This window comes from Xiphophorus maculatus, chromosome 12 (genome assembly GCF_002775205.1).
Source record: "Xiphophorus maculatus strain JP 163 A chromosome 12, X_maculatus-5.0-male, whole genome shotgun sequence".
In the NCBI taxonomy this organism is placed as follows: domain Eukaryota; kingdom Metazoa; phylum Chordata; class Actinopteri; order Cyprinodontiformes; family Poeciliidae; genus Xiphophorus; species Xiphophorus maculatus.
In genome coordinates, this window is record NC_036454.1 from 26,469,303 (window position 1) to 26,490,429 (window position 21,127).

Here is a 21,127-nt window from a genome sequence, read left to right on the forward strand (position 1 = left end):
AGAGACGCCTCCTGTGTGCTGTCCCTGCGCTGCTGCGTGGTGGTTACCTGAGGGGTCATATTTGATGACAGTCAGCCATGCCGACTGATTGGCCTCTCCTATATAATTGGACACTTTACATATATACTCTCCGCCCTCCTCCTCAGTCACATTGTAGAGGGTGAGCATCTGAGCGTCCGAGCTATTGACCCCCGAATGCTAGAAACAAAAACATGTCAGGTGCAGCACAAGTAAACAAAAACTGTAAACAATACTGACCGCTGGATAGCGTAACAAGAATCATTTCAGACGCAAGCCAATCAAACAAATACTCATTTCATAGGCAATTCTGGGATCACCCTTAAACAGTATTGTTAAATACTGATGAAGAATCGTCCACAGGGTTCCTACACATTGTTCAAAGTCAAAGTTCAATACTTTCACTGCAAAAACACAATCTTTCCAAGTATTTTTGGTCTACTTTCTAGTTCAAATAACTTAGTACTTCATTTCAAGGTTACTAAGATATTTGAATAAGAAACTAAATCAAAAATTCTTAGTAAGATTTTGTATTTTTGCCGTGTTTCCAGACAGTTCATTCCCTTCAAGCCTATTTTGACACTTTAGAAAAACAAACTTTACTACAGGACTCTTCCACAAAAAAACACATGGTCGATATCGCTACAGCGTGAGGACGTAGCTGGAGGAAAAGACGGACAGACAACTAGAAAAATTGATAGACACAAATGGATGGACAGACAAAAGAATGGGCAGAATAATACATTTTGAGCAAATGGATGGATAGCTCTACAAACAGATGGAAAAATAGATCAACAGATAGATGGAAAAAATAATGGATTAACTGATGACTTTTAGATAATGGGGGGGCAAAAGAAGTCTGGAAATGCTAACATTTTTTGATAATTAGTTTTTTCTTTCTCCAAGCTCGTCTATACTTTAAAAATAGTCTGATTTCATACTTTCAGAAATGGCATAGGAACCCTGTATCCATCATACAAAACTACAAAATATTTTTATGGAAGAAAAGCCTACTTGGCTCCTACCTTCAGGATACGAACATAGGGCAAACCATCAGGTCCAACACGGCTTCCATTGACCTCGATGTGTTTCAGCCACTGAATATGAGGCTGGGGGTCGCTGAACACTTTGCACTCGAACTCCACATTGGTGCCCACCACTGCGGTGCGATTGGCTGGCAAGCCGGCCTGCAGGATCGGCCTGTGGGGAGAGCGTTCTGCGACACGGCAGAGGGGCAAAGAAATCTTAGTTTTGACTTTTGGCGCACAGTGAGGCACAGACAGTCGACCTTAAAGGAAAATAAATGTTTATGTAAAATACACACGGCTGACTGATTACCAAATACGAGATAAATGAAAATCACACAGAAGTAGATACAGTAACTGGAAAAGGCAAAAATCTAACTGAAGACAAGGTTCACGGACATACATAATCTCATCTTACAGAGATCACGCTTCACTATAGATTTCTAAAGATTACATGTGATTGACCATATTAAAGTGGAAGAAAAATAACCTAATGCTGGTTTTTAAAAACATTTTACAAATGAAAAAACAGAAAAGTGTGGCATGCATATGTACTCCAGCAAACTATTGTGAGAAACTTGTGAAAGGATATCCTCAACATCTGACGCACCTCATACATTAAAAGAGATACTCAAACGTATATAAACTGTTGAATTTGAGGAAAGTTACAAAAATCACCTCTAAAAAATTTTCTCGCCAAGTTTTCTGGCATTTAGCAAATAGAAATAATTTTGGCAATTCTAATTAAGCTAAAACAAGAAAAGTTGGGTCGGATTTAACTTCAAACAGTGAAAAAAAACAAAAAAAACAACTTATGTCTTTTTATTTGGTGTATGTAAAAATCTGGTTTTAACTGTAACCTGCCCACCAGATCACATCTGCACATGCACAGTTAATAATAGTCACTCCGTCGTTGCCTACTCAGCGACTTTGATATTTAGCGAACAAAAGAAAAAAGAAAAGATTTCTAATTGGGCAAAAAACTGCAATCAGTGCAACCTAATATTTATGTGTCAAAGTCTAGACCTACCTTCAATGAGGAATCTCTAACAAGACTTGAAAATATTCAAAGATGTTTCCTACACAATCTGACTGAGTTTGAGTTATTTATATATAGACCTAACATGAAATAATTTAAGTTGTGGATTTAGTTAAAAGTGGTTCTGAGAAGTACTAACAAATTTCAGCAAATATATACCACATAGTTAATTTTAATAAGTGTTACCACATAAAATCTGAATAAAAGGTTTTTAATGTGACAAAAGAGAAACAAAAACATCAAGGAGTTTGAATACAGTTATTTTTTTTTTAATTACACGCATTTAAAATTCCCAGACTGCTTACTAAGGACACCAACGTAAAATGAAGCTCTCTTGTGGCTCCACTTCAATAAAAAAAAATGACTAAGGTAAACACACAAGTAAAGAAACCGGACGGATGTCAACTGTGCAGGCCTCTGTGACAGAGAGGTACTCTGGTACTTAGTAACCTCTTGTGACTGTACTTTCTCCATACCGAACCAATCCAAGAGCTCATCAGGCTCTAAGCTTCTACTTAAGCTGGAAGGGGAGATTTGGGAGGAGGGGAGCCCAGGAGACGGCAACAACGGAGGAAGTGGGACTGATTTATAACGCGAGTGGTGTAAGAGCGAGTCAGAGAGCAGGCCCATAAGGAGTAATCACTTCTCTGCTCTACCCGCATCCATCACTCAACACGTAAACACGACTGCAGTTTATCAAAACTGTGACTGCGTCTCTGTGCTGTCCGGAGCACGCTTGATAGGCTAATCGATTTATAGAACCGGAGCAACAGGAGTGGTAAATCAAAGATTAAGATATTACCGACTACATCCAGCTGATAGGTATGATTGATGCTGCCATACTGGTTTTCCACCACACAGGTATAGTTTCCTTTATCAGAGGGTACGACCGACTCCATGATGATGGTCCACACATGGTCCCGTAGCTGAAAGAAAGGGAAAAGAAATATTCAACTGATTACTATTTAAAAATACTTTAAAATAACAAAGATGCTTTACTCAAGACAGTACTAAATGTTTAAAAATGTTCAGATTCATGTTCTAAACAACCAAAAAAGAAAAAAAAAACCCCACAAAAAACAGGAAATTTGTACGTCTTTATATGCGTGTGCCCCAACCTGTCTTATTAGCACCAACTGATGTCTGGCTCCTTTTTCCAGGACATGTTATAATTTTTCTTCCATAAATCTGCCAAGACCGGTAGTGTGTGATTAGCCAGCAAACCTCTAAGGCAATGGTGACATCAAACATCCATATACACAGACTGAGCCATACAGTCTCCCTCATTTAGCTAAGAAATGCGATGAAGGAGTCCAGCTGCCTGCTGCCAGATGTGTTGTGCTTGGCTTCATATACATGTGGTCTAAATTATTCCATCACTCCTGCACGTCTCCATGCAGACGATATGAACAATAGGAGCAATGCCATAAAAGTGAGAGAGTGGGACGGATGGCAGACGTCCTTTGGTTGTTTATGCAGACCTTTGCACCATAACCCAAAGTGCAAAACAACAACAAGAAAAAAGGAGGTGAAGCAGCCAGGTGGTTCAGTCCGCTGGCCGCCTTGTTCAAGAGTTTAGGGGGAGCAATCTAAGATGAAACTTCTAAATATGTCCCAGCTGGAAATGGAGATTTCTGGGGAAGCAGGGAAGCGAGGCCCCAGACTGGATTAGCCCTCACCATGACAGGAGATGGTGATGATTACTTCTTACACTGTGAACACGCATTCTACACCTGTGCATGAACAACTACTTTATGTAGTTCTTTCCTAAAAGATATTACAACAAAGTGGGTTTTTTCCATTATCATAATGTTAGATAGGCGAGCAAATATCTTTTTTTTATAGCAGTTTTCACTTTTAATGTGTTGTCTCTTAACACAAAACAGCCACTGATGTCAGCAGATTGTGGTCATAAATAGTTTTAAAAATAAAATCAGCCCATGTTTATTTTTGCTCAAAATAAATAGTGGATTGTTTTTTGTTTTTTCCTTTGTGTCTGAGCTAAATGACCTACCCGTTATGTAGCAGTATCTTAACCTCCTTTTTTACCCATCACATGTGCAGTATTAGCACAAGCTTGAAGATGTTAAACGATATAAAAAGATAAAAAAAATAACTGTAGGCGGACATATAGAGTTTGATTGGTGTAACAGAATTTGTCATCTGAAAAATGTTTTGACAACTGACTTGTTTAGAGCATTTTACCCTCATAAGTGAAACATGCGCTACATATGTGTAACAAAACAAACAACTTCTGTTTTCATAAAGTCAGTGTATGACTCTCTTAAAAAGAAGTCTCTTCTAGTGACATTTATTCATAGAAATGTGCCTGTGGGCATCAGAGTAATGATGTTAATCTTAAAAAGAGAATTTTTGTCATAAATTGTATATCTCCTTCGGTAACGTCCAAGGAAGACAAGGAAAAGACAACTCCATTTGTAGTTGTTTTCTTCCTTATGTAGAAACACGAAAATTAATACAACTATTCCTAAACAACAAGCTCAAAAGCAACAAAAAACACTGGTTAAATAAAACTAAATATATGCAAATAAAGGCTCAATCCTGTTCTGAAATGTTGAATAAGTAACAGGAATGTCTTTAAAAAGGTGATGATGATGATGTCGTTTGCAGTAGTGAGGTACAGACCACAAATCAAACCTGCTGCGCCCGCTAAGTAAATCCAGAGACTGGCATGAATTGTTTTAGTAAGCCTAACAATGTTAAGTGTGTCAAAAGTTACTGCTGTATTTGAATACAGGCAGGCTATAAACGAAGAGACCGGCAGAAACTCTAATCACAGAGTATAAATACAGAAGGTGCGGTGGTAAATTTACAACTGCATGGATGTAATTACAGAGAGGACGATCACTGACACCTGGAATGAGGACAGCCAGTGCTATTCTTCACCCAGCCGGATGGCTAGAATTGCCCACCTGGAGGTATAACTATGCCACAGCATTCCTTTTTTGGGGCATTGGGTTTCAGCTTGCATTGTTTCTCAGGTCAACGGTGAAACTTGCCACTGCTGTTCACTCTCGGAAAGCGTTTCTTACTCCAGGGTAGGGGGTTGTGATCAAATGTGGAGATGACATTACAGACACATCCTCACTTTTGGTGACGCTAGTTCAACTGAACAATGCTCAAGAGTCCGCAGGAAGCACTTAAGAAGATTTAGAAAAATTATTAACCTTGAAGCCTCCGATGCGATGGTCCCTTTTGAACTCCTTCCCGTTCTTGTACCATTTCAGAGTGGGAGATGGGTTGCCGCTGGCCTGGCATCGAAACTTCACCGTCTTACTGGCTGGAACGGCGTGAAGCTTTTTCTCCATTTTCTCTGGATGAGCCCATTGTGGTGCCATTGCTAATTAACACAAAAAGAAACATTTTTTCAATTTGCACAACAGTATAAAAAATAAAATAAAAAAAAATCCCAAAGAGAAAATGCTCAAATTAGGGAAAATCAATGCACACAAAAACAGGCCTGTAACTAAGACTCGGGATTCTTTCCAGATGAGATATTTTACACCCTACAATGAAAAGAAATAGGAAGGTAGTAGTTTGAGTCTTCAGAAGCACTGGGTATTTCTGACTGGTGGGGTATTCTGTGGATTTTACTTTCCCCAATATGTCTACATCGGTGATGGCACTTTCAGCTCTCAAGAGCCGCATGCTTTAGATACACACACCTTTTAACTTGCAGGAATAAATGTGATTCTATACAATCAAACTGTTCATATTCAAACTGCCACTGGATGAAATGCAATTTTCTACATGAAAAATTTTCTATTGACATCTGATTGATATCTCAGCACCATCGTACTTTATTCTGACAAGGATTGTTGGATCATTTACCATTAGATTTCTGACGACTCCGCCATCAAACCAACCCACCAAAAAGAAAAAAAAACAAAAACCTGAAGGGAAACAGCCAGTAGAATAAAACTGTGATGTTTAAATTTCATTGGGATATGAAAGAGAGAGAAAAGGAGAAGGAGAGAACAGACTCAGGGTCAGCATTCTTCCCATACTTGGCAGCTGCCAGATTCTTAGTGGGCTGAGTGGACGGTAGCAACGAGATGAGGAGGCCGCAGTGTCTTTATTGCACTGATGACAAATTGAGGGACATCTGAGGTTAACCACGATTAATCACCACAGGCATATTAATAACGTAAAAGCTGTCATTGAGGCAGCAAAGAGCCTCTGATTCAGAGTGAAATCATTCACCCAAATTATGCTTTGCTCAAATGACATGTCTGTAACCGTTACTCAGAAGCTCGTTTTGGGTGAGTCAGTCATCCACCAGTGGGTTTGGTAAATATATACAGCCACTTACGCATCAGCTTTTCACTGGTCAACAGTTTATTTTCCTCTGATGAAGACTCTTCCTCCTCATCATCATCTTCAGATGAGGCCGAAGCATCAACTAGAGAAGAGAGGGAATTAATTAAGGCAATGTTACATACAGAATGCATAAGGCAGTTTTGCCAGATATAAAATAAAGTCAAAGATAACATCTAAAATGTTATTTAATCCCAGTTTATGTTGAGGTTCAAAGGAAGAGGAGCACTATAAAATCAAATCAACAAGTAAAACACTTTCAGTCTACAACAGCATCTACAGTCATCGAGGTTTTCAAGTTTTCAAGGTGCCTAAATAGGGATCATGTAGAACATTTTCCCCATTTTCTGCAGAAACCAAAAGTACTAAATCTGTCAAACAACTTGCAGCACATTTTCCCCCTATGTGAACACCAAAAACTTCCGTTTTCACATCTTTTACCTGTGACATTAAAGTAGACGCTCTGGTTGCCAAAGGTGGTGCACACGTACAAGCCGGAGTCGGTGGGCTCCACCGCCTCGATCTCCAGCTGGCCGTTGCGAATGCGCGTGTGTTCTCCGTCCACGACGACGACATGGTCCTTTGTCCAGTTGACAGTGTGGGACGAGTCCTTGGGAGAGCAGGTCAGATCCAGGCGCTTCCCGGGATACAGGGTGAACAGCTCTGCCTCCACAGAGACTGCACAGGAAGCACAACATGGTTACCGGCTGCACTGATCAAGATCACTTTAGTCACCTGCAGAAGAAGTTCAAAACACGGTGTGTGCTCAACTTTGAAATAATATGGACTCCCAACCATGCCTCTGTGCATGCAAACAATAAGGCAATCATACAATAATTAACTGTGTGTGATGAAGATACCTATTTTGCAGAAAAATACTTTATCTGCACTGTAAACCAAGATGGGTTTCAAACAAAATACTTTCTTTATGTCTATTTACCACTTCTTTATAACCTGTCCACATAATTAAATTGCATCTCAAGTTCGTCAAGGCTCCATATCAGATGAAAAAAAAAGGAGCTCCTTGGGAAAGAGAGGAGAAATTCAATTATGGGAATGAAAGGAGGAGAGATGTCACGAAGAGAGACACCTGAGCCCCAGTTGTTCTAAATGACTAAGCAGACCGCTAGAAGGAGGGATAAACCAATTATACTGACACATTGTCCATCACGGCGGTGTTGTTTGTCTTGTAACAAAAGGTAGAAAGAGCATCACTGACCAACCTGCTGACAATTCTTGCTTTAGGATTGCACTTCTTTACTTAAATACTCTGGATAAAACCACTCCTAGACATTATTTATCATATTGAACAATTTGACAAAATAAATAAAGCAAAAAAAAATCAACTAGCAACAATTTGTAGGTTGAATCTCACTTCCCTCCCATTTCACTCAGCTCTGTCCCCCTAAGGCGGCACTAAAGCCCAGCCGTTCTTTTTCCCGGTTACCAACACGGCCCCTTTATCATCATCCCAAAAATTTAATTAGATAATCAAATACCATAGTCGTAAACAATCCCCCAGGATGAGATTACTCTGAAGCGTTTCCAAAGTACATTGTGTGATTCTTCTTGAACACGTTTACCCCTGATCAAAACCAGAGAGCACATGTATACAGAGAAAGAAATCAAAAACATGAGGAAAACATCCGCAAGCCAGACTAATCCCTCCCACCATGACAACAAAGGACTTCAAACAATACAGAGGAAGAGGGAACGGGGAGAGCAGGCCAGTGAGCATGTGCACAGGAGCGAGTAAGAGCGGGGCCTGCAGTGGCAGGTTCTAGTGCCAGTTGCTATGGTGACCCCACTTGGGCCTAGTAAAGGTATTTCCTGGATCACATATGTCTGACAGGCCCTTAATCCCAGCAGGAAAAGGGGGCCAGAGGGTAGGATCAACTTTCTCCTCAAAACCAGAACCGGCGCAGGGAAGGAGGAAGAGGCAGACTTTAGGCTGCTCTATGTTAGGCAGTTACAGGGAGAAAGATTACAAATTAGATCACACAATTGCAAGTTTAAAGGCACCATCCACTCAAGAACAACCAAAATAACTACAAGCTGGACAGGTCTGAAAGAAACTTATTCAGGCACTGATAGAGATCTGCTGAAGGGAAAAAAAAACATCACAATCTCTGCTAAGCAGACATACTCTTGTTTCAATAACTGGCCTACATTATAATATTTATAGTTAAGTCTAATATTAACCACCCAATTATCAGATTTAGGTGGAACTTAATCTTTTGATTTGACCAACATTTTTCCTCTGGTTGAGAGTAATAATTATGTTTTGGATTAGGAGGATGGCAAAGAGGCTTTCCAGATAAAGAACGTGAGCAAATGTAAGAATTTTCCTATCAGTCCCATCAACACCAACAAAGATATTTAGGAAAACTGATTTTCTAGATTTATTTGCACTTCTAGTCAACAAATAAACAGATGTTTAAGAAGGTTTTGTTAAAGAGGAGGCGTTGTTTTTGTGCATCCAAGCAGATTGGAAAATCAATAAAAATTGGGATTAAGAAAAAAAAGAATTTGATGGAGAAGTTCACTTTGAGAGTGCGCAACGTTGCTTTCTGTGCTAGTAAACACAACAAGTGGAGCTGTTTTCTTTAATACGTTTTTCCACATCTGTCTCGTTTGGTCTGTTTCCATGACGCTTCAAATGAAAGCTGGAAAAGGTAATGCCTGAAAGAAAAGGGTAGACATTGGCAATGAAAACCAACGCTCGTAGCACTTAAATCTGAATCCTTGCAAACGATGTTGGTGAAAATGTTGTCCAAAAGGAAGAAATATCTGCATAAAAATGGTTTCTTTAAGTACATTTTTTGTGTTTTAAATGCTGATTTAAACAAAACAAAAACAATGAGTTTCAAGCCACATATTAAACTATTCTAATTTACATAAACCGTAAGAAAATGACTTGTGGGTAGAAGAAAAGGAAACGTGTTTCCATATTTTACCAGTCTCCAATATACACTCGCTTCCAGTTTATGCAAAACATTCTTTGTGCACTTCTTTTTGTAAATACTTAATTTGATGCCAAGATTAATGATAAAAAAAATAAAATAAAAGTGGTTCAAGTCTCAAACGTATTTCATTTCATATTATTTGAGTGGAGGGTAAGATAAAAGGTTTTTATGGACCGTTTTATGTTTCCCAGAAGGATCCCAGGATTGCTTGCACAATTTTAAATGGTTTGAAATAACATAAGTGACCTGGGCATAACCATAAACCCAAAGACTGTGACAGCTGTCAGATGTATTTTGTCTGTATTCTATGGAGACACAACTGATAAGGCAGCATCAATTTCCCAGCTGTTAATCTTGACTCCAGGTGTCATAAAACACCCATAAACCCGTGAAATTGACTTCTTCCTTTATTAGAGGAGGATCATTCGGCGTTAAGAGACTGTCATCTCCAAACAAGAGCAAACTGTGACAACACTTTCAACTTCAAGCAAAAAGTTGATGTTAAAAATCACATCATAAAAGCGAAGTTTTCAAACTTCATGTGAACTGCGGATGTTCTCAGTTAATCTGGCTGCAACTCTGATTGGATTAAAGACCGGTTTCAGAAACAATCCACCTGGAATGCTCCAGGCAGTCAACCATCTATTAAAAGTGACGGACTTCGTTTGTAATCAAAGTAATCACAAAAACCGTGAAAGGCATTTTTGAGCGCAGAGTGTGTAGCGATTGGGCGGAGGGGCTGAAGGATCAACTAATTCAGCTGAACTTTCTCTGGCTGCAACATAGGAAGCAATATGCTAGTTGAATGACCTCTGGGATTTCCTGTACTCATCGGAGTGATGGCAGATTTTAGAAACGTCAAGCTAGTTGACACACTGTTATTGTACATAGAAAAGCAACCTAGCTGCTTTATTATTATTTTTGCTGATATGACTACCTTAGGGTGAAGACAGTGAGTGATGTGCAGGGGAGAACTGATTCGACCAAAGCCAGCGCCAACAGGAAGCAAAAAACTGAAACAATGCGCGATAGCAATCAGCAGAAAATTCAGAGAGAAGGAGAGCGAGGGCTCTTGATGAAAGCACTCCAATGGAGGACCTTTTCACTCTTAAATGAGCCACAGACAATCAGGATGGATTAGCACTTGGGACAGCTACAAGGGTTACTGTGTCATTCAAATGAGCTCGACTACATTTAGCTTCGACATGATGTCTTCAGACGTAGCAAAACCAAAACCACAGATTTTTACAGCCAGATATAATCACTGCAACGTTCAACGCTGAAAAAGAAAAGCAGAGCCATCAGTGAGCATCAAGATATTTTGTCTTTTCAAAAACTGGAAAATACCTATGGTATAAGTGTGGCACAGGAGATGACAATTTCAACAGGTTTATGCTCATTTCATTTTGAATGTAGTCATAGTGAGAGTTTAGATTTTTAAGAAGTTAAGCTACAATACTTAAATTGATATAAAAAGTACATTTTAGTACAAAACATTTTGTGGCAGATTTCCAGGGAGCTCATGCAATGTGTGTGATATAGTTGCTTTGAAACTAGGTTTCATTTAATTGAGGGTACACAATACATCACAATAAAATTACACGTCAGCCGGGCATGATAACACATTTTGCTGGATAATAAATTGTCCCAGAAGTTATTGTGATAAACAATAATACTGTTGTTTTGAGACCATTTTGAGGAGATTTAATGGTAATGGCATATTAATGCAAGAACACATTTTCGAAGATCAATAAACTTTAAATTCTAATGAACATTTAACACTGGAAATGGAAGATATTTTAAATATCCAAAATAAACAAACAAAACAAAAGAAACAATAAATAACATTAATTATAAAGTCTCTGTAAACAAAATTGTCCTTTAAAAAAAAGGGGGCTAGTTGGGACCAAAGCACCAGACTAAAGATTTTTGTCACCCAGTTTTTGGTAGAAAAAGAAAAGAGAGAAAAACAATAAATCATGCAAATTGAGCTCGTGTAAATTTATCATGCGATTAATTGGTTGGTTGCTTATTGCGACAAGTCACATTTTTCGCAATATGTGTATCAGAAAAATTGTCTGGATGCCAATGAATCTTAGCTAATTATTTAAGTACCAAGCATTCAGTTTCTCTATGCTTGGAGTATATTTTTGTCACAGTGGTTGTTTATTGCAGCATCATTTCAGTTCCCAAACAGCCGATGTCAGCTGGGAGCTACATAAATGGTTGTCAAATTGTTTTCATTTATTGTTATTTTATACACATATTTTTTTTTCATTGGATAGTGGTCTCTAGACTACAACTGGAAAGATTAAATGTAATGCATAATGTATCCAGACAAAAACATAATTTATCATTTAAATAAGAATCAGTGAAGATATGGAAAAAAAATAGGTCATATTATCAACCTAAGAGTGGTGGGTTTTTTTTCAGATGGATAGCAGAGAGTTGAGATGAAGATTTCAGAAACACCCAGCAGAAAAGTTTAGGAAGGCTGGACCTTTGTGAATGGCTGTAACTTCCCCTCCCACAACAACATGAATGAACTGAATTTGTTTAACAAAATTTGAATTTGCTCTTTTCTTATGGGAACATCACACAAAAAAGAGCAAAACATTGCAACTTGCATAAAACAAGAGCGTTTCCACATAAACATCTAATCTCTCTGACAAAGACAAAAGTAGCGCAACCAAATGCCTCAGCTGCGATTGTTCGTCGACAGCTGAAGCCATCCGTCAACCAGCAGGGAGGCGGAGGGGACCAGGAGGGGGTGAAGGATTCCCAAGCAAAATGTCAGAGGGGGAAGTGGGAGAGAGAAAAAAGAAAAGAAAAGAAAAAGCATAGATGCACAGAGATAGTACCTGGCCATTTGGCGAGCGAGAGCTGGGTGGAGTCTTAAAGCATCAGACTCCTTTCCTTTCCCCTCCCCAACTTGAGTGAAAATTTATGGCTCACCTCAGAAGACAAACGCTCCTCTCAGAAAACCTAACTTTTAGGATAAGGGAAGGTTTAAAGTAGCACCCTTTCTTTAAAAACACTAATTTATAGTTCCAGAGCAGTAAACTCCTCTTAGTGACAACAAATACCTTTTCATTACAAAAGGAGGAGAGAAGCAGCGGCTGCTAGGCAGTGGAGCTGCCCTCAGGCTACACATGGGAGTCATTTACTCCTCCCTGTCCCACTGCTGCCTTCAACGCAGCCACACCGAGTTAATTTTAAGGAGAGAGAGACCCTCTTGCCTAACTTCAATTATAACGCTGAACTTTATCATATTCTTTTGTTGGTTTCTACTTCCGAGTGCAGAGCATAAACAGCCCATCTACCCACGAGTTCAGGCGGCTATTACACTGCTGGACCGTGGCCAAGAAACACATTTTTAAGGATTTGATTACACCGCCTCTTTCCTCTTTTCAAAGTTCAACTTGTGGAACCGATGAGGCAAAATTCTTTACTGTAAGTAAAAAATAAAAAAAAAAGAAGATAAGATAAAACTCTGCTAGCTAGTTTTGTTGTGAAGTAATCACTAATAAGCTCAGAGAAAACTGCGCTGTTTTCTCTAATGCAAAGTCATACGAAGAAGAAAAAAACAAAAAACAACTGGGGTGGTCAGCGAACAGAAACGCTACAAAGACCGGACTTCTGCGAAGGGCGAGGCGTGTTGGGATTACATTCCTATCCCAACAACAAAGCTCCGCTTATCAATGGACGGCCTCCTTAAGGCCACAGTAAAGATTAGTGAGTCTCAGTGAAACTGGGGCATGGAAAGGAAGCACTGTACAAAACAAAATAAATAAAAGAAGCAAACGTACCTTCATCTGTGTTAGCAGGCCGGCAATGGGTCCTTAAGACTTGGGTGAAGAAAGTCAGAAGCAGAATTACACTTGGTCTCATCAGCATCCTGCTGACGGAGCTACAACCGGCGGCTTTTACACGACTGGAACTCCATTCAGATGCCTGGGACATCAGCTGCACGTCATTCACAGCACAACACTATAAAAATGTAAAAAAAAAAAAAAAAAAGAGAATGAGATCAAACCAATATCTGGAAAACAGTAAAACAAGGATGGAGGATTATCAAAGCAAAAAGACATTTATTTGTATCATGCTACAGGAGTCTTGAAATACAACTCTTTCCAGCTGAAATATCCCAGTAATATGAACTCTATGTTAGACATAAACCAGTTACTGGGATCCAGACCAAGGATGTAAAAAGTTATGGCTACAATACTGAAGATTTTCCATTATATCTCTTCAAAAAAAAAAAAAAAAGAGAAAAAAAGAGAGAGGAAGTCCTTTTTATGAGGTGCCAATGAAAGTGAAGGAATGTCCCGTTTTCTTTGGCTGCACTGAGCTTACTGTGATGCCACACAGCCTGTGGTCCACCTACTGCTGCACACTGCTATTCAGATGGCTTAAAAATCTAACAAAAAACAAAGCAACCAAATCCTTTGTTTTGGAAGCTAGCAAAGGAAAAATTCATCCTTTCAAAAAATTTCCTGTCACCAAAAACTCCAGCCATCACTCTTAAAGTTAGCGCTATTTTACAAACATGGTTAAAACTATGAGCAACTGCGGATATCTTGTTTATTGTTACTGTGGAAAAAGTACATGTGATGATGCTTGGAAACTAATGCGCACCAATTTATTGGCCAATTTATTCCTGAATTTTTGGGAGATTTGTAATCAGCCGATACTTACATGTGAACCCGATCTTATCCACTTTAGCCAATGTACACAAATCAGCCACTGTGCTCTTCTGCTCTCCCGTGAGAGAGGTTTGACTGTGACTGGCCCACCAGGTCATGTCTGCACATTTGCAGTTGACCATATCTACCCCACTGTTGCCAACTCAGCGACTTTCTTGCTATATTTAGCGACATTTCAGACAAAAAAAAAAAAAGTATCGGCCAAAATCAGAATTGGTAGGTCAGACCAGTAATTGGTGCAATCTCTACACCCTTATAGAAAACTCCAAAGAACCAACACTACGGTGTTACTAAACAAATCTTCCAAGTTTGGCCTCTTTAAAGCCATCAATCCGTGCTATTTTTAGGTTTAAAAATGGGATTGGCATACCGTGAGGGCGTAGGGGATAGCGTGACCCATGTTTGGAGGTCTCGAGTCCTCGACGTGGCCGTCACGGGTTCGACTCCCGGACCCGGCGACATTTGCCGCATGTCTTCCCCCCTTTCCTGTCAGCCTACTTCCAGAAAAATAAGGGACACCAGAGCCCACAAAAAGACCTACTGGCGAGGTACAAAAAAAAAATGGGATGGATTGTATTTCTGTGTACCAACTACCAGTACAGTTTCACTACTAAATGTAGCTGCTGTATTGAGGTCACCATTTCATAAAGTTTTTATCTTTTAAAGCAGAACTTGATTTTTGTAACGTTAAGACAGCATCCAATCAGATTTCTAGCTAAAACAAAATTGCATGAACATCTTTTTTCTACCTTATGCTCGTCTCAACTCTAATCTGCTTTGCTTTCTTACAGGCAGCGAATGCATTAAGCAGCCAACTGCAGCATGTTTGTGTACGAAAGAAGGAAAAATAACAAAACCTGGGGAAAATTTTTTAAAATGACAGAATTTGAACTCTACTAATCAATATATTAGATAACTTTAACAGAAGTGGGAACTGTTGTCCATCTATTTTAAATAAACAATGGCAATCATTTCTTATTAATTTGGGTGTAAATGTTGCGGTAATTAATACTTTTCTCACATGGTTGTCATAGCAGCCCATCCACACTATTATTGTCAAAACAGCAAATATTCTTGTCACTAGAGGCTTTCTTTGCCCCCCAAAAAAGATAACATTCTGCTTATCTGTACTTTTTAATGAATGTACAAAACACAGATAAGAAACTGCAGCAGGCTCAGATAGCTTTGGAAAGATAAGGACATGGTTAAGTTTTGAACTTAAAGGCAGTAATTCTACCGCGTTTCCCACTTTGTTTTCAGCTAATCGGGTTACAGGAACTCCTGGTCCCCTCAGGAACACGCTCACATGGGTGACCCCATCATGCCACATCTGCTTGGATCATTACTTCAGCAGCATCTGTCCACACAGCTTAACACTTCGCCCAAACCGACACACATAAACCACTCATTCCCCCGCCTCTTAGAACCGCTTACAACAAATACTACTAATAATAAAAAAAACAAAAAGGGAGACATCCAGCCTGTAGAGTAAACAGAAAGCAAAAGCTGTCGGGCAGTCATTTCCACAATGACGTTTGGTCCCATGACATTTCGAAGAAACTCAAGCCTGAGATCATCCAGAAAATTTAATAACTTCTTCACAAAATCAGGGTTACAAACAGACAACAACAACAAAAACACCCATCTTGATTGACGTTTGCACATAAAGTCCCAGCTCAGAGGCAGCTGTGGTTTCCTTTTGGAGATAATCGCTTTTATGAATGTTCCTCTCTGAAACACTCATTGTGTTCCCCTGAAAACCAATTCAATTTCACTTTCCAAGAATGGCCTAGTGTTGGAGCAGCTGAGCTTGGGTCAAGGAGGGGGGTCCGAAGGGGATAAAGAAGTTTGGTCATCGCTGCTCTGTAAGCTGTGAGTCAATGTTTGGTAACGCTCCAAGAAAAGCGTCTCTACTGCCACACAGGAGGAAACCGCAGCGGAGCAGCTTCACCGGCTCTCCATATTTAAAGTAGAATCTTTAGGGGGTGACAGATTACTTAGTCATGTTCCCCTCCAGTGGGAGCACGAGCTAAATGTGGACACCTGCTACCGTTTCCTGGAAAATACTCATCTTGACCCAAGAGGCCTGTGTGGTTTTGGACCTTAAGACTGAAAGTATAGAATACCTTTCCTGTAGAAGTTCACGTAGGTCCCTCTCTGATGATTATCTGATCATTAATCTTCAAATGGAAATTAGTGGTGAATATTGCAGCATAAAAATGTGCATTTATTTCATCATAAATGCTTCAACACATCAGATTTACATTAATTCAGTAAACAATTTAAATGTATTGTAATGCATATGAATTCATATAAATACTCATATTTGAAATTTGACATGATGAGGACTCTTGAGCTTTTAACAAATATGAGCCAAGAATTGCTTATATGGAACTTTGTATCAACTATGTGATCATTTCTTATTGGAAAAGGAAATTTCTTGGTTTCAACAAGTTGGATTTCATGTGATTTGTTATTTGTAGAAGCCATGCAGCCATTTTTTGCCGATAAGCACTATTAAAAGGAGCTTGAGACAGGAATGTGGCATGTAGTAGCCTGTGCTTTCTTAGCAGCATCCTCTGCTTTCTCTTTAGAAGCAATGCCAACATTTCCTGGAAACTAATAAAAAAAACGTTAAACTTTTGACTTTTTTAAATAAACAAATTCCACTTTTTCTAGATACAAGTTTAAATCTGTGAAAACTCAGAGAGGTCTGCTGTTCGGTGCCTTCAACGTGCAGAAGTGCTAAAAACGAGACACGGGGCTTCAACACAAAGTTTACAAATCTACAAAACTCACATTTGACTGAGAATCCTTTTAGCGGATCACTAATCGGTTTGGTAAGATCCCGCTTTGTCGCCCACCGCCTGAAGCGATCAAAGTATTTCCCTGGACGTCGGCCAGGAATAAAAAGGGGTTAGACTAAACTGATTAGGACATGCATGACACATTTAGCTGCTCTCATTATACAAAGACAAAGGTTACAGGCCTAACCCATCACACAGCCCGCACCATAATTACCATTCACCGCCACCCATGCATAAAATTCCTCAGCTCCCCGATTCTGTACCCCCCCGCATCCCCACTCTTCTCCACTTCAGCCGGGGCTTGCAGCTAGCAGCAACAGGCTGGCCTGCTCGGGGCTGCAGCCCAGTGGACCCAAGAGCATCAGACCATTCCACCCGAGGCTACTGTTTTTACAAAAACAAGACACCTTCGTGCTGCTTCTTCTTTTGATTTGTTTTTTTTACCTTGCAGCCACACAATCTGTAACAGGGGTCCAACACCAGCACCATATCAGGTGTCATGTGATTAGACTGAAATGTAAAGACAATAGCTTACAAGGCATCCGACACTTTGCCATTTGGTTTGCCACTCAAACCTCTTCTTTTTCCGCCATACAAGACAGACACCATTTGCTTAAAATAAAGAAAGGGTAAAGAAATCAAGTCTTAAAAAGGCTGGAACACATTTATGACAAATACGCCTATCAGAAAGAGAAGTACACTCATACACGGTTTATGTTGAACACAATTTATAAATATTAAAACTATTCCTTAATTCTTTTTATATTAGAATTAAATACAATCATACACGAAGTGTATGAGTGTATGTACACCCCTACACTCGGGTATGAGTGTACCCGAGAAGTACACTCATACACGGTTTATGTTGAACACAATTTATAAATGTTAAAACTATTCCTTAAATCTTTTTATACGCTAAAACAACACCACCAACTTTGTACTGATGAACTCTGAGCAGACATGCTGATTCTTCTCCAGACCACACATCTTCTCTCCCTCTCCTTTTATAACACCACATTTAGAGCTCCACATAACATCAAGCCCAGCCTTCATTACAGATGTTACACTGACCAACAGGATCCATCCACTGACATTTTAACCAGGCAGCCTCGTGTGATACATTCTCAGGCAGAAAAGCACCATTACTGTTTGAGGATACGAGAATCAAACTCGTTTACTGTTGTAAAAAAAAAAAAAGAAGAAGAAGAAAGAAAAGTTCGTCAGTCTTTAGATTCAACAGTACTGATGCACAAGTTTTCTTTGAAAAAGTTACAATTTAATGTACAAGCATGGGAGAGAGGATCTAGTGTGGCTGCAATCAAATCCACTGATTTGTATCTTACAAGGCAAAATAAGTGACTTAAAGAAAGACATACTTTGCAAACAAAAGCGTATTATCTCAAGGACAGTCGCTCTTTCTCCAGCCCTCTGTTTTTTAGCAAATAAGTCTCTTTAATAGCATTAACTTAGGCCCGCGGCAAACAATGGCTAACCCCTTTAACAGGTAAACAAACCGTAAAATGAAGCCGAATCAAAGAGAGAGAGAGTAAAACTAGCAGCTCACCTTGGTGGCGGGGAGCTGTGAAACAGCCAGAGTGGGTCGGGGGAACAGGGAAGAGCCCTGAGCTGAGATTGGATGCAGGAAAACTTCCAGGGAGAAAAAGAACTACAAAAAAAAAAAAAAACAACTGAGTATCCAGCCTTTAAAGTTCGGGTCCGTTAACAAAGCTCTGCCGAGTCGAGCTTTAGCTAACAAGTTTGCGCATATCTCAGGCAAACTTCTGCGATGGACGAAAAGAATGTGGCCCCAACTCAGGGCGAAAAAACACACACACAAAAAACTGGTTAAAAAAACATTTTTTCTTTTTTTTTTTTGTTTTTGGTTGTTGATGTTTGTGAATTCAGTAACTTAAGTTCGGCTTGTTATTCCGTTTAGAACATTTTTGCTGCGTCTTACCTAAGCTAATCAGGTCCGAAGAAACTAAGCGAGAGCAGGTTTTTTTTTTTGTAGTCCCTTTATCCCAACACGTCTCGCACGCGATGAAATCTGCGCTCCTCACTTGTAGAGACTGAAACTTCTCCAACTGACGCCAACGAGACACCCGGGAAGAAAAATCCGCTCCGTGTTGAGCTGTTCAGAAGGCAAAGTAGCTCTAAAATTATTCCTGAGAAATATTACTTGACCCGTTCCTGGCAGATAAATGCTATTCCACAAAGAGAGAGTCCCGGGCAGCTGCAAACCTCCCCCTCTTAAATCTGAGTATGCATATTCTCCACATTACAGAGGCAGCGCACGCAAGTTACACATACTACTTCCGCTTTTTGGCTTTCAAAGTAAAAGTCTACGGCAAGGATTTATGGAGGGCCAACTAGGCACCGTTCCGCGAGTAAACAAAATATTTAAATAAACATCAAAATAAACAATAAAATTGTGAATACAAATATAAAACAAACAAACAATCAATAAACATTATGTGTCTGTATTTATGTTTCAATGATTAAAAACTGATTAGATTACTAATAATATCGCTCTCATTTGTTATTATTTGTAAAACAAAAACATAATTATTTGAGTATTTATTTAATTATTTCATGATTATGTAACAAGATGGACCCATCAGAATCAGTCTCAATGATGCTGACGGTTTAAAAAAAGTTATTGAGAGATCATAGTGAGAAACTTTCTTTTGTAATAAAGTTATGAAATAAACTTTTTTATGAATTAATATTTATACCAAAACCGTTTTAAATGACAAAAAAAATTGAATTGAGATTTCAGGTTTAAATAACTTATTAATGAGTTATACACGTTTATTAAACATTAAAATAATTAAAATGGATAGATAAATAAACATATAATGGATGTCATTCCAAAAATCTAATAATCACACTCAAAAGTTTACTTAATGGTGCATGGCACTGATCAATCCGGATCAACCAAAGCTGTTTTTATTTTCCTTAATATGTTAGATTTTCTTTCATTCGCCTCCTAAAACTTAAGCCTCTCAAACTTTGATTTAGCTTTATAGTTTGTTGCTTTTTTGTGATCTTTGATCACTTGATTTTTTTTTTTTTTTTTTTTGCCATTTCCGGCATGTTTCGTGCTAAAACTTTCTACCTTGATGGCGGTCTCGCAAGTCTTGCAGAGACCTGGCTCCCCCTGCCATCCAGCACCGCGCTCTTTGGGTTTTACTACGGTCTGGATAAAACAGATACATAATAAAATAGCATAAGAGCAACAGCGAAACACAGTGCTGGTTACAATAATCGGAGCATAAAAGAACAGCCAGTGTGATACATTCTCATCAAAACGTCCCTCAAAAGTATCTTGCATCCCTTTAACTTTTGGAGCATTTATCAAATTTCCACCACAAAACTTAATGGGTTTTTTTTTAAATGAAATTATATCTGAGAGATCAACATAAAGTAGTACATTGTAGTTTAGTGTGGAAAGAAAGGACATATGTTTACAAAAAAAAAGAAAAGAAAAATCTGAAAAGTATGGCGTGCACATGTATGTGGCCACCTTGACTCCATGTTTTGTAGAAGCACATCACATGTGGTTGTAATTTCAGAGTGTTTTGGGATGTGTCTACCAGCTGTGCATTCAAACTGAAAATTTTGCCCATTATTGTTTGCAAAATAGTGAAACCGCAGTCAGATTGGATGAACACCACATTTGAAGTCTTGTCGCAGATTCTCAAATTCTCGGCCCATTCTAACACTCACCTATAAAAGTGAGATTTGTAGAGTAAAAGTTGTCCCTTCAACACATTCTCCCACATGAGCTGTGTATTTCTGCAGCAATAATCCCCCTTGTAAAGAATCCCAGTTTAGGTTGACCATTGTCTCTTGGTCAGCTTGAATCTGTGTCAGAACTTTTTCCACTTTTAGTTGCTGTTCTGTGACATATTCAAGCTGCTCCACATCTTTCTCCCTGACCTGTCAGTTGTGTCCTTTCACCAATGTCCTCTAACAAACCTCTGATTACTCAGGTGGATACTGTTCACAAGACAGATGACTTCTGAAAGCAATTTTTTTTAGAGGTTTTATATGAGTAAAAGGGCAGCACACTTTAAATGTCTAGTTCTTTAAAAAATAATTTCAACTTCATACTTTAAAGTTTCTAGCTGTTTCGTGGAAATTGAAATCTGTATGAATACCTTTTCCCAGGGCGAATTAAGTAAAGAAATTTAGGGGTTTTTTGTTTGGTTTTTTGCACTAGTGT

At 39.0% G+C, this 21,127-nt stretch overlaps 1 protein-coding gene across 7 annotated transcripts in view; it reads right to left on the reverse strand.

Annotated features, from left to right (window-relative positions):
- Window positions 1-19,154, reverse strand: part of LOC102231629 (fibroblast growth factor receptor 1-A) — a 33,727-nt gene extending 14,573 nt beyond the window's left edge. For 2 of the 7 annotated variants that reach the window (XM_023344199.1, XM_023344197.1), the window contains exons 1-8: window positions 14,463-14,496; window positions 13,196-13,376; window positions 6,862-7,098; window positions 6,416-6,505; window positions 5,271-5,443; window positions 2,885-3,008; window positions 1,044-1,234; window positions 48-198 (exon numbers count right to left, since the gene is read on the reverse strand). In XM_023344199.1, coding sequence (XP_023199967.1) covers window positions 48-198; window positions 1,044-1,234; window positions 2,885-3,008; window positions 5,271-5,443; window positions 6,416-6,505; window positions 6,862-7,098; window positions 13,196-13,376; window positions 14,463-14,492 — 1,177 coding nt within the window. In that variant the 5' untranslated portion in view covers window positions 14,493-14,496. Of the gene's footprint in view, window positions 1-47; window positions 199-1,043; window positions 1,235-2,884; window positions 3,009-5,270; window positions 5,444-6,415; window positions 6,506-6,861; window positions 7,099-13,195; window positions 13,377-14,462; window positions 14,497-18,463 lie in introns of those variants that run through there. The other 5 variants (XM_023344200.1, XM_023344198.1, XM_023344202.1 and 2 more) reach the window with 4 other exon arrangements.
- Between the last annotated feature and the right edge of the window lie 1,973 nt (window positions 19,155-21,127).